The sequence below is a fragment of the Mesocricetus auratus genome, unplaced genomic scaffold, assembly GCF_017639785.1.
Source record: "Mesocricetus auratus isolate SY011 unplaced genomic scaffold, BCM_Maur_2.0 Super-Scaffold_100007, whole genome shotgun sequence".
Taxonomy (NCBI): Eukaryota; Metazoa; Chordata; class Mammalia; order Rodentia; family Cricetidae; genus Mesocricetus; species Mesocricetus auratus.
The window spans coordinates 14,964,612-14,979,161 of NW_024429191.1; the positions used below are offsets into that span (position 1 = coordinate 14,964,612).

Below are 14,550 nucleotides of genomic sequence, written 5' to 3' on the forward strand. Positions count from 1 at the left end.
ACACTTGGAGGGCGGGGCACACTGAGTTTTGCTCCGTGTCCTGTGGTTTTGTCCAGAGTCCTTTCCCTCACACACTGCCCACACACTTCAGCCAAGAGAGTTCAAACCTGTCAGCTTGAGATGTTTCAGAAACATCTTCACACTGGGTCTCCAAGGGAGACGTTTGCATGTGTCCCAAGGACTCACTGCTTACATATATGAAAGTAATGATGCCACACATAAGCCCATCCTCCCTTTGCTTGGGGGCCTCTGCTCTCAAAGCTTCATTTGCTAGGGGAAAACAGACAACGGAAGTGACTCTGCTCACCAGTACCCACTTCTGTTCAGTTTTCTAAATGACTAACAGGAAACTCCAGGGCAGGACGCCACCCTTTGCCGAGTGCGATTTCTTATCTCTGTTCGTTCCTGACCAGGCTGAGGGAAGGCCCACTTGTTCCCACCCTAAGAGGCACAGCCACTGTCAACACTTTAAGTGTGAAATGGAAAAGGAAGAAAGGCATCTGGGAATGGGAGCTGGTGGGGTGGCTTGGTGGCTGAAGGCCCCTTCTGCCAAGCCTGACAACCTGAGTTCTGTCCCCAGGACCCACAAAGTAAAATGAAAAGAACCAACACCTGCATGATGTCTGCTGACTCTCACACTGGAGCTTTGACATTCACAATGAACAAACAGACAAACCTGAGGCAGGCAAAGGACACTTCAGAACAAGAGCCACTGTTATTGTGGCCACGGACATAGGCAAGTGGGAGAGTTTACCTATTGCCTCGGTCCTAAGCCAGCTTACAGATCCCAGTCTAGCATCCTCATCACATATGGTCCTGCCTCCCCCCCCCCATCACAGGTGTCTAGCTCCACACAGAGGACTTGAGCATCTCATGCATCAAGTGCCACACCCAGGAACTCCAGCAGCAAAAAGTCAATGAGAGCTCATGAAGATGTTGTTCTCACAGCCAAGGATCAAAGGGGGTGTTCCCAAAAACTGGGGTGACCTGAGGCCACCAACTCCATCAGGGACTCATGTAGAAACCCCAGTCTGTCCGTCATCAGAACAGGTATTGTGAGGCTTTGATGGGATGCCTATCAACCTTGAAAACCGAACCCACTGGTTCCATACCAGTTCTTCCTGAAGGTACAACAGAGTTCTGCACATGAAGAATTCAAATGTAGGTTCAGGAGAGATGGCTAAGTGATTAAGAGTACTGATTGCTCTTCTGAAAGTCCTAGGTTGAATTCTCACCACCCATATAGTGGCTCACAATCATCTTTAACTTCCAGAGGATCTGATGCCTCCTCCCACCACACATGCATGTAGTGAACAGACAGACGTGCAGACAAAACACTGGTACACATAATTTTTAAATCCAAATCTATAGAGAAATAAGGTAAAATTGAATGTCATTGTGATATTCCTGTGGCTCACAGATACAGTAAATGTCCTGTCTCTATGTCACGTCTATGTTAGGAAATCAGTATATTTCCCTTTGTTTATAGATAAGGAAACTGAGGTACGGGAAGAAGGGTACACATTTATCTACCAGAAAGAAAGCTAGATAGATTGATAGACAGACAGACAAACAGACAATGCAGATGTCTAAATTCTAGCCACAGCACACAGTTTTCCAAGAAAGTGGTTGATTGACACCTACTGAGTACTTGTCATAGGCCAAGCACAGACACTGATTTCCTTGAGGGAAAGCCACAGAGCATCTTCTGAGAACTGAGGCTGTGGTGAGAGAAAAGATAAGCAAAGGCCTTGACATAGTTCATTTAATCATCAAGGTAACTCTCCAACATATTGTCACTCATTTAATTCAAGAAATTCAGAGCCTCAAGAACCAGACTAGGATGTAATTCAAAGGCAAAGAACCAGCTTACTGAGTGATGTGTGAGGCTCTAGCAAAATGGAAGGAGAAAGAGGGAGGATAGGGAAGGGAAGGACTTGCCTAAGGTCATACCACTAGAAAGCTTTAGAACCGTGGTTCTCAACCTTCCTAAAGCTTGTGACCCATCAATATAGTTCCTCATGTTGTGGTGACTTCCAACCATAAAATTATTTTCATTGCTGCTTCTTGAAATTTTGCTACTGTCATAAATCATAATGTAGGATATCTGATATGTGATCCCAAAGGGGGTCATAACTCACAGGTTGAGACTGCTGCTGTAGAAGGTATACTTGAACTCAGGAGAACCCAAAGTGCTTGATTCTCTGAGCAGCCCATTATTGACATCATGCCTTATTCTATACACACTGGACTAGTTCATATCCTGTCTTTCCCCCCAGCTCAGGGATGCTGAACTCCCAATGCCAAGAACAACACTTGGCCTACAGTAGATGCGCATTAATATTTACTGGGCTCTGCATGAGTACCTGTTGAAGGGATGGGGTGTGAATGAAGACAAAGACAGGTAAGCCTTTTCTTTTTCTTGAATATCTTGAGATTGGATCAAGAGATGCTGACCCAGCATAGCTGCCATCAAGTGCTCTGTGACCATTCAGGATGGATCTGTCCCTCATTTTGGGCCCTGTCATTTGCTGACATGGTTGAAAACAAGGTCTGCAGGCAACACCAAGTATTAATAGAGTTTAGACAAATTGCTGTATAAGAAAAACAAACCCAATAAGAGAAAAACAGAGAAGGCAATAGACTGATACTCATTTCTAGAACCTGACCTGAGCTTTGGAGAGCTTCTCCAATGGAACAGAACCAATGGGCATATCTTAGGGGCAAGTGCAATGCATTCAGTAACACAGATGAGCCATGTGCTGGAGTCTATGGGCAGGCACAACACAAGAGCAACACCCCGATGGGGCAGCAGAGAAGGCAGCTGCAGGGACCAGCAGAGCTCCAAACCCAGATGCAATGGAGCACATGACTTGAGATGGTCCCCAGTCTGGATGACAGATGGGGAGGAGGGAAGGAAGAGGAGGAAGAGGCAGGAGGAAAGAGAAACAGGAGGTGGCAGAGAGACAAAAAGAAGGAGGGAGGGGAGAAGTTCCTTCAGCAGCCAGGACACCTCAGAGAGCCACAGCTCACCTCCACTAGATCTTTGCTATACAACTGTTGGTAGCTGTAACTATTATGCTAATTTGCATATCAGGAAACTGAGGCAGTACAAGATTAAGCACAAGAAGACATGGTAAGGAAGGAGCCAAGCCAGGATTTCTCTGCAACCAGGCTGGCCTCGGAGATTTGGTCTCCACCACTGCATACCCCACCTCTTACAAAGATGGGCCTGTCACCTGAGTTATGCCAGGAGTTCTGGGGCCCTTCCTGGATTGTGACAATGGCCCTAGGGGCAACACATCATTGTGTAGTCTTTGGTGTGTCAAAGTGATCACATTCAGCCAACAGAAATAGAAATCAAGTTTGGATTCCCATGATGAATTCTCCAAGTCAGAGCTCCTCAGGTGGTGGCTGTTTTTCCTTCTGGCAGTATTTGTCTTTTCCCTAATTTGGGGCCAGGTAGAAGGCAGAATGTGCTTTCTAATAGGTAGAGACCAGAGATGCTACTTAACCATCCTCTATGGTTTAAATGTGACCTGAGTACGTACCAAGTGGCTCACTCACTGAAGGTGGGGCCTTGGTAACACAACACTAGGAAATGGTAGAGCCTTCAAGTGACAGAGCCCAATAGAAGTGGGTTAGGTCATTGAGACATTGCCTTTGGAAATGGGACTTAATTGTTCCTCAGAGAAACTTGTCATGAAAAGAACCGCCTGGCCCCTTCCCAGTCTTTGACTTCTCATTGCTTGTCTCCACTCTATTGGTGCCCGAGTGGTCCTGAAGTCCTCACCTGCTGCTGAGTAGGCAAAGCCCATGCTTAGTCTCTGATTTTCAACTACTAAAACTGTGTCCTAAACAAACTTCTCTTCCTTGTAAGTATTCTGCCTTTAGGCATTTTGTTAGAGCAACAGAAAATGGACTGATACACCACTGTATAGTGGAAAAGCGAGCTCTGTGTCAAAGAATCATGCCCAACTCACAGGATCAGCTGGTCCAAGATGGGTAAACCATGCTTAGAAGATGCCGTGGGCATTCCCACAACACAGGCATGCAGGTGTGCATACGCCGCCTTACTCTCACATACAATTATTGAGTTAGAAAGAGGGGTTAAAACAATCAACCACATCAGCCCTCTCTGCAGAAATTCTAAGTCTCTGGCGATCTGGTGTATCCTGCAGGTTAGAGAAGTAAACAGCCCTGGTTCTCCTGGACCCTCTGAAATTTAGTAGAGGAGACACATACACAAGAGACAAGGAGCTGTCTGAATGTGTAGAGCTCAGCTGCCAGGACAGCAGCTGTGGGCTCTCAGAGGGCAAAAGGCCCCATGAGGGAAGTGAGACTAGCGCCACAGGGAAGAAGAGAACATGAGCACAGGGCAGGAGAGGAGTGGTGGGAGGGGTGGAGCAGGAGGGAGGTAGGAGGAGTCAGTGTGATCTGCAAGGACACTGCAGGGCCATCTTAATGCAGCTGCAGGGTATGAACAAGTGGCCAGCTGTAATGGCCCAACATCAAGAAGGAGTTCAAGAGCTGCAGTGCTCTCCTAGGATATAGCCTCTTGAAAGGAAAGGGATAGGGTGAGAAGGTGGAGGCAGGATGGGTAACTCAGTCTACATGAACCTTGTGAGGCCCAGGAATGGGAAAACTTCGAATTCTACCTCCCTGATCCCTCCCTCATCTCTCCATCCATTTATCCATTCATCCACCTACCTGTCCATCCATGGACCCATCCTTCTACTCATTCTTCCACACATCCATCCACCCATCCATAAAATCAACAACTAAAGAAGCATCTTACACAACTACACTGGATAGAGGGTCAGCCTTGCCTTGTTGGAGCTCATATTCTATAAAGGGTCCCAGACAATTAAACAGAAGACTGCAGCAAAATGTGATGGGAGTGGTAGCAAGAGTCATGGTAACATAAAGCAAGGTGTCCACCTGCCCCAGCCTGAGAAACAGGAGATAGATAGTGATAGACAGTTTGCTGCCTCATACAGAGATTTACTACTGGACTGAGGTCCCCAGCGGCAGGGATGCTGTATCCACTATAATTCATTCATTCCCAACAGGGACTTATGGGGCTGAACTGATCTGAATAGATTGTGAAAATGCTTTTCTGACTGGTGGCAGCTCCTGAGTCCAAGATTCATACTTTGGAACAGAGAGCCTTGGCTGTATCCATTGTGGCACTTTACAGAATGGGTACTGACTACACTTTATCAGGGACTTTAACTAGCTCCAGATATGGGAATGAATGAGTTATAACACTGACTGTGCAGATGTATGCTTTCTGGAAAGATGGGCCTGCAGCTTCTGCCGGATTCTCAAGGGAACCCACTGTCAAAAACTTGGGATACTTGGGATCTCTGCCTCATCTTCCTATTACTCTTGGGCAAGACAGACTCAGAATGAATCCCCAGTGGAGCTCTTCCCTCGGAATGAATCACCTACTGGGAAAGGCAACGGATATTTACACAGTTCATAGACAATGTGTCCCCCAAACGCCAATGGGTTGGCAATGAAATCCCCAAATTCTTGTATTAGGATTAGATGACACCATAAGGGTAGAACCCAAGATGGCACAATTACTTTAAACAAAAGAAAGGAAGAATTGAGTTAGCACACATGCTCTACCTCACCAGGTGGTACCCTCCACCATGTTAATAAGTAGCAAGAACATTCAGTAGATGCTGAGAATATGCCCATGCCAAGTTGTCAGACTTCCCAGTCTCCAAACATAGGAGCTAAATCAACTTCTATTCTTAAATAATTACCCAGTCTGTGGTGTTCTGTTACAGCAATGGAAAGTGGACCATGGCACAGTTGAAAGGTGACAAAACAGAAGGGCTGAGGTGTGGTTTCAAAAGGACCTAAAATGAGTTGGAAACCTTTCTCCATCTTAGTTTCCTCTGCATCCTCCTCCCGGGTATCGTTGAGGATTGGACACAGTAACACACACCTTTCTAAATGAACCACACTGTGAAAGGGTGGGGCAATTCGCTATTTATAAGGAGGTTGGTGGTAACTTAGATCCAGAATGAGTAGAGAAATCCCACATGCTGTTTTGACACTTCCAGTTGTTCATCCAGAAGCCTGAGGACCATCCTGGACTCTGCTTTGTCTCTCATACTATGTCTAATCCATGAGGAAAATCCGCTTGCTCTGCCTACACTACCTGTATCCAAAAGAGAGGCCCATGTCAGCACATCTACGGCCACCTCCAAGTGCGAGCCACTGCCACATCATATCTAGGTCACTGCAGCTGCGATTTCACCAGCCTCTCTGCTATGACACTTAACTCCCTTTTTGTCACGTCCCACGAAACTGTCAGCCCAAGTGTAAGATGCGGCATTTCTCTATTCCGTTCCAATCCCTGAAATATCTCACCCCACCTTTCCATCTCTATGATACCCACAAAGTCCTTACTCTCTATGTCCCCCTCCCACAGAATCCGTCCTTATACTTCTACCCCAGATCCAACCACCCTGCCCCCCTACACATCAGAAGGGCATCCTCCTTGAGACATTATCTGCATTGCATGTGCTTTCCAACCTGAATGTTCTTCCCTTAGGAAGTTCCCTTACTGCTGCAGCCTGTTCACCAGCACACATGCCTCACCTGCCAGGTGTGAAGGTTTGAATGAGAATGGACCCCAGAGGCTCATATGTTTGAATGCTTGGTACTCAGTTGGTGAAAGTGTTTGGTGAGGATTAGAGAGTGTGGCCCTATTGGAGGGGGTGTGTCACTGGGGGTGGGCTTTGAGGTTTCAAAAGCCCACACCAGTCCCAGTTAGCTTTCTCTCTCTGCTTCCAACTTGCAGATCTGGATGTAAGCCCTTAGCTACTGCTACAGCACCATGCCTGCACACCTTCTGCCACGCTCCCTGCTGTGATGTTCATGGGTTCTAACCCTTTGGAACCACGAGCCCCAAACTGAATTCTTTCTTTTATAAGGTGGCTTGGTCATGATGTTTCTTCAAAGCAATGAAAAGTAACAGACACCGGGCAAAAACCTCAGCATTTAGCTGGAACCAGTGTTGTCTGTCACTCTGTAGCAGCTGATCTCACGGTCTGCCCCACCACATGTCACCCTCTGTCATGTTATAATGCAGCAAGAACACGGGCTCTCTTAGCCATAGTGTAGCCCTTGACCAAGGACCATGCTTTGCAACAGTATTCATCCATATGTCAGTTGTATCCCACTCCTCCAGGCCCAGTTTCTGCCACTGTGAATTTAAAACCAGTACAGAAACCAGCAGCATCCTTGTTGGGACAGGGAGACAAAGAATGTACTTCCCTGAGAACAAAATACAGTATGTCTTCAGCAGCTCACTGACTCAGCCTGACTGCTGCTCAATTCACACCAATTACAGAAAGGAGGGAGGAAGAAAGGGAGGGAGGGAGAGAGGGAGGGAGGGAAGGAGAGAAGGAGGAAGGGAGGGAGGGCCTCTCAGAGAGAACATGTGAGGTGTCCTCTAGAGATGGGTGACAACAACAAAGAACATCATCCCACATTTGCTCAATATAGGCTGCAAAATACAGACTGTGGTGCCTGTGTGTGCCTGATGATTAAAGACCTGCAAACTTTAAAAACAGTAGCAAATCCAGACACCCAGAAACAACTAGAGCATTATGGCATGGCACTTCCTGTCTCAAAATACAGCAAAACCAGAAGGATGCTGGGCTCAGGAGAAAGTGAAAATTGCATCTTTCTCCAAAGCTCCTTCAGACCTAGACACAATAGTTAGAGCCAAGCTGGACACTGACCGTGAGGCTCCCATATACCCAGGTAGTAGGGCAATCCCCTTACATGGACCTAATCAGCCAACCAAAAAGGGTGTGTCTAAATGGCCCAGAGTTGCTGAAACATCACAAAGGAGGAGGCCGGGCACCAAAGAATTAGAATTGGGAAAGAACTGTATTTTTCAATGTGGGTGTTTCTGTCATATCAGATGAATATTTGGGAACCAGTCCCAAGATACAGTTAGCCTCTTTTCCTGAGATGCCCTCAAGCATCTCTTTAGAATTCTATTCCCACTGCAAAGAGGTCTGCTCAGATGGTCCATGTTAAAATTCATCTCCACAATATACTCTTCCGTGGACAAGCATTCATTTATTTCAACGGGACACAGCATAATTTCTAACTGTATGCTTATCGACTGACCTATAACGTTCTTTTATCTTCATTACCAGACTATAAGCTCCTAAAGGGTGGGGAACATTTAGGGAGAATCTGGCAGCCTCAGTGACTAACATGATGCCTGGGACTTAGGAAAGAGCAAACAAATATACAAGAAATAAATGAAGAATGAACTGGTGAGTGGGCAAGTGTGTAAATAAGAGTTTCCTGTTGCCTTGACAACTAGAGCAGCAGAATTGGTTCCTCAGAAAGAGTGTTCATTCTAGCAGTTATCAAAGCACGTTACATGCTTGCCTCCTATGCAGACACCATTGTCCCCTCCACATACCTCTAGCTAGAAGAGCAACAAGTCATGTGACCTAAATATAGCCATAACAAATTGAACCAGGCAGAGGCAGCACCCTGAGCAGAGTGAAGCCTGTTCTTAGGCCGACAGTGGTTTGGGTGGCCTTTTTAAAAATCAAAACCCAAATATTTATTAAGAAGCAATTGCATTATTTTGCTGTTTTTATTGATCTTATGTAAAGGGTTTTGTTTCTGTAAACACAGACTTTGAAATAAATGCTTGGAGTTCCTAAGTATGATATTCAATGTAACAACCATTTCTTGTGCTGGTTTAAGATTTGTTTTTGTTTTTTATATATTTTAAATTAAAATATAATTACATTATTTTCCCTTTCCTCTCCAATCCCCCATCTACCGACCCTCTTGATCGATCTCTGAATCATGGCCTGCTTTTCGGGTTGTCGTTTTGAAAGGATGAAAAAGGCCACCATTCTGGATCCTCCCTCTTGGGACAGAAAAGACTCGGTGGATGCCAGAACACAAAGTCATACAGATTCTAGATGGAGGTAATGGTGGGGTGTTCGTGATATCAAAATTCAGAAAGAGTGATGGGATCGGAGGGAGGTAATAAGAACAGAGCTGAGGTATTTAGAGAGGCTGGGAAGTCAGGAGAGGACCCATGTGTTTGCACGGCTTCCCAAGTTCATGACCTTTGGGAAGCCTGACTGCTCAAACTTCCTGAATTTATGGATGATTCTCTTGCGCCTTAAAATGCATCACTTGCCCACACATAACAATATCTAAAATGAGCTATTTGAATGAATACTGTCCTTCATAATAAGATCCCAGGGTACAAAATACTCCAACCCATACCAGCTCTGTCCAAGGTTCTGAGTTACAAGTGTCTCCACACCCCTGAATTTGGAATTAGACAGGAACCCTTCCACATCCTGCCCACTGAGATGCAGGACCTGTTGTGATTTAAATCTTGCCCCTGTGCCTTAAAACAGAGTGACTTTAGTGTCCTAATCCCCAGTATCCTAGAATGTAAATTCATGTCACTGTATGGTGTTTCTGGAAATAATTGTTAAAACAGGTCACCAGAGTTTCTTCTAATCCAATAGGACTGACTCAGTGTTTTCATTAAAAAGAAAAGGTGGGGACATACTGACACAGAGGGAATGCAGGGAAGATCCTTCCTCACCCCTCAGCAGATGGTCAAACCCAAGCTGGAACATGTTGTTAGAACAAACACTCACCTTTAGGGAATCAAAAGATGCCACCCCCAATTATGCCACTTTAGTTTAGTTATGAAAAGCTGGAGAAGAGTCAGAGCTGCGAAGAGCTTTGGAGGACCATGTTTTAGGTGATAAAAAGCAGGCAGTTCTCAAAACAGGACAGCCATAAATGCTCACCCATAGAGGCCTTTTGTGGCCATGAAAACCATGGAAAGTTGGCTCCAAAATGACCTTCACTGAGTGAGTCACAATCCAGAGTCAGCCTCCATTGGAAGCCCATACCCATTCCTTTTATCCTGCACTTCTCTGAGATTCCTCTCCCCTGTTGAGCTGCCATATAAGGGCATGTTCGAAGCCACCCAGAGCTGCCCTTTCCTAGGTGTTCCCTGCATCAGAATATGCACATGTGATCACCTTCAGCTCATTTTTCCTCTGTCATTCTGTCCTTTTTATAGTGTACAGGGCACCAGTCAAGAAAGGGAGCAAAAGGAGACTTCCTTCCCCTCCCCATAAGCATAAGTGAGGCTCTGTACAAATGTGCCTAACAGGCCCACTTCAGAGCAGACACTTTTTTTTTCCATCCTAGCTCTCAATCTGAAGGCTCCTGCCTCGTGTTCTCACTTATAGTCCCTGGCTGTCATAGCAGAGACCATGCATGATCTGCTATGGACTTAACTGTGTCTCCTTAAAACTTAAAGGCTAAAGTCCTAGTCCTTACTTGATGGGGGAAGTCCTATGTATATGTCAGTAAAGCACTGCTGGCCAATAGGAATCTAGATAGGTGGGACTAGGAGTCCAGGAGAACTCTGGGAAGGAAAAACACAGGGAGTCAAGATGTAACGCCATGGGGTAGGAAGCCCGGAACTATTCTCTAGTAAGAGAAATACTTAGATTAACAATTATGGGGTAATTACTTAAGTCAGAGCTAGCCAGTAAGAAACAAGCAAGGCCAACAGCTTCATAATTAATATAGCCTACTGTGTGTTTATTTGGGACTCATGCGGCTCTGGAATCAGGCTGGCGGGAAGGCTTCTATCAAGGAAAAAGCTTCTCTTTACACTTACTATTTTGGAATAGAACCATATCTGCAGCAGGCACTTTGAAGACATAAATGGAGAATAAGCCCCTTGGTGTGAGGCCCTCACCCACTCTGACCAGTGTTCCTATAAGGAGATGAAAGACAGCAAACGTGTGGATGCCAAGAGGGGCAACCATGGAAAAAGGCAGTAAATGGCCCTCTGCCAATCAACTAGAGGCCACAGAAGACCCACCTTCCTGGCAAGTTGATCTTGGGCTCTCAGCTTCAAGAAACATGAGAAAATGAGTCTTGTCATGTAAGTCACTATTTTATCTACGATGCCTATTTTTCATCTACAATATCTCCTCTGCTTGTTTTGGGGTATAATTACTATCAACTGAGTACCTGGCTCATTGTAATATAGACTACATTTCCCAGCTCTTCTCGCAGATAGGTTTGGTCATGTGATTAAGTTTTAGCCTATAGGCTGTAAGAAGAAATGCCAAGAATCCCTTCAGATAAGTGTTCTTAAAGGTATAGGGCATGCCTTCCATATTCCTTTATCTTTCTTGATGGCTGCAAGGAGGACCCAATGGCTGGAGCTTTTGCCAGCAGCCTGGTTCAAGAGGCAAAGAATGCATCACAAGGAAGCAGCATAGAAGACATAAAGGATTGATCTACCTCTCCTCTCACAGCATTTGTGGGTGGAGGCTTCCAAGGGCAGCAAACTGTGGCTGGTAAATGTATGAGAGAAACTAATAGGAAATGAGTGTTATTCAATCAGGTCCACCTTGAAGTCAATTTTCTATGGATTTTGTGAGCAGCAAAATGAACATGTACCTCAGTCAATCCACCATTTCAGAGGTTCACTTTCATCCACAGTCAGACTTAAGCCCTATGACTCCATTTGCCCCATCTCCCTCCTCCCTCCATCCCTTCCTACATCTCTTCCAAGAACAAGACATCACTGACCAGAGTCTCACACAGAGAGAATTGAAATTGCAAATGCCAAAAGCCATGCTAATTTCAACTAGATTTGCGTTAGACCAACCAACTAGGCAATTAGAAACAGAATTATTACCCATTGTCCTGCCAGTCTATGTCCAATCTCTGCTCATCCTCAACTGCTTATACTAGCTTCTTACATGGGACATTCCCACTCAAAAGCTCAAGAACCACGGAAGGAAGTCAAGACTCGAAAGCTCCTTCCTACTCTAACGATAAGCAACCTCCTCTTTTCTCTACAAACATCTACTAAAACCAAATGAGACTTCTTGCTTGATCCAATGGCCATGCACAAGCTTTCTGCTTTCATCCATTTAAGAGCCTCTCTATTACAATAATTAATGCCTATAGTATTTAAAACCTAAAGTTTGAGGGCAGTGGAATTTAAGAGCTAGCTTCATTATCACCAAGTTATGTGAACTTGGGGTCTTCACCTGTAAAATGGGAATAATAATACCCTCCCTCACACAGACGTTCCAAAGACAAAGATGAGAATGGGCCTTTCAAACATAAACCACTACCATCTTACTAGGAGTAACTGTTCTGAAATTCCATTGGAACCATCATTTGGTGTCTCTCTTGATTCTGCAACTTCTCATTGTAAGGGAAGTCCCTGATCTTGGCCAAGACTATCACCAGATGCTTTACAACTATCATTCCAGGTAGTCCCCAGAACAATCCCATCATCATCTACACCATCATCATCAATGTCATCATCATCATCATCACCACATTATAGATGAAAAAACAAGTGTAGATGTGAACTAAGGTCTGACTTCACAATCCAAACTTCAAACCTTCTTCAAACTCCTCAAGGTATGGGCTATGTCCTTCTTGTTTTATAAGCAGGCTTCCTTGCCTGGGAAAAGTCTACTCCACTTCCACCCAGGCCTTCTCTAGAGCCCTGATGGAATCCGGTGCCAAGGGTACAGCAGGAATGGGAAATAGGCTGGTGGGGATTGCCTGCTGCCCACTACAACTCAAATTGGCTATGAGAACACCTGGTTCTGGCGATGAAGGAGCTTCAGCAAGAGACATCAGCACCCTTCCAATTAGGCCACAGGAAGGACAGCTAAGGACATCCATTCTGAGAATGAATCAAGTGGAATAGCACTCAGAGATGGCCCAGATGTCTTCACTCCTCATGCAATTCTAACTTTTTTCTTCCTCCAATGTCCTTCACAATGGAATGCTATGGAATAGGAAAGTATTTCTACCTGGACTTAGAATGAGAAAATAAGAGTATAATCTAGACGTGGCTTCCTTTTACCTTGCACTAAACCATTGCCTTTTCTCACAGCAGATGCTAAGAGCCCTTCCTTTCTGGACATGCTTCTCCAGGTCAGCTTTCATTCCCTAGGACACAAGGGAATGTGTTCTCCCACGTCTCCTGCCCATTTTGCAGTCCCTCTGTTCATGTGCAGAGTGCTAGCAGGGTCCCCCCAGCTGGAAAGCGTGGAGTTTTAGAAGCTTTGAAGTTTTAAAGGGGCCTTTATCGTCTAGTTCAAACTTCCCGTTTTATAGAGGGAGAGCCTGAGACCCCTTGCAGATATGACTTGCCTGTTCTCTGGTAGGGACCTTTCATCTTAAAGTGCTTCCAAGTGTCAAATGCTTGTCTGTGGATGAACAGATCTGAGCACCCCCACAGTAGCCATTCTCAAGTTGTGGCCCAGGAAAACACACACACACACACACACACACACACACTTGCATCTATCACTCCCACTTCTGAGCTGCCTCAGGCCTGACCTGTCCAATTGTCCTTTCTTGGGTGGGGTCTTCAATCTGGCAGTGTGGAAAACCCCTAAGTGGCCTTTAAATTTGCACTTAGAGTTTAGGAGGATTGCATCACCGATGCCACTTAGAGTCACAGTACCTGACACCTCCCTTCCCCCAGTCACCACTTCCGCCCCCAATTTGAAGCAGAGGCCTCTGGGAGGTTAGACGGCTGAAGCTGATGAGGCTCTTTTCTCAGAGATCCTCAGATAATCTGACAGGAACCATTCTCTCAAAGGCTATCCAGGGCTACCAAAGGACCCATTGGCTTCAGCCCCACTCCAAACTGGATGCCTGGGATATTGGAGCAGATCAGGGGTCACCTAACTCAAAGAAACAGGCAGAGCAAACCGGCAGATGGTGTGGTTTTGGAGATGGGTAGAGGGAGCCATGGTGGCTTCAAAATAGGCAGATGGAGAGAGCGCTCTATGCAACGCAAAGCCTGGCACACGGGGCTGAATATCAAAGATCAACAAGGACAGCTCATCTTGAAATGCGTGAGGGCTTGGGAGAGGCTGAAGGCAAGGATACATACACCTTCTCTGCCCCCGTTTTCCCCTTCAACCCAAGGGCTGCAGCAGCCAGAGAAAAGCACCGCGTCCCACACCGTAAGTCCTGCCCACACCCATCCTGCCGGTCCCATCGTGAGGCTCTCCAGCCACCTGCCCTTCTCTGTGCTACACCCCCAGTGCCCACACCTACCCACACCGTGCCGCTCCTTGTCAGTTTTGCGCCAGGGGGCCATGGCTAGACCGGAGCCTTGAGAACCTCCTGTTCTCTAGTGGAGCTGGCTGGTGTGTCTAGGCTCCTTGCAGGGCCTCACTTCCTTCCTCTTTTTAAACTCTCTCTTCAAGGTCCGCCTTCCCCTCCTCTGGGTTCCCACTGCCTCCTCCCCCTTCAAGAACTCCAATGGGGACACATGATTTTGTCAAGGGCCAGAAGGCTGCCCGCAAAACTTGGAACCCACCCTCAATTTGTCTATTCCCCAGGTAAGTGGCTACAAGTCAGACAGGTATTAAAACCAACCCAGACCACGAGTGCAGAGTTGCCCTGACTTCTGAACCCGTTAGGGACTACGCATCAGCT

General features: G+C 46.1%; 1 protein-coding gene across 1 annotated transcript in view; it reads right to left on the reverse strand.

Annotated features, from left to right (window-relative positions):
- Positions 1–14,270, reverse strand: part of Dock2 (dedicator of cytokinesis 2) — a 409,830-nt gene extending 395,560 nt beyond the window's left edge. The window contains exon 1 of the mRNA XM_040748446.1: positions 14,167–14,270. Coding sequence (XP_040604380.1) covers positions 14,167–14,209 — 43 coding nt within the window. The 5' untranslated portion in view covers positions 14,210–14,270. The remainder of the gene's footprint in view (positions 1–14,166) is intronic.
- Positions 14,271–14,550: the final 280 nt, after the last annotated feature.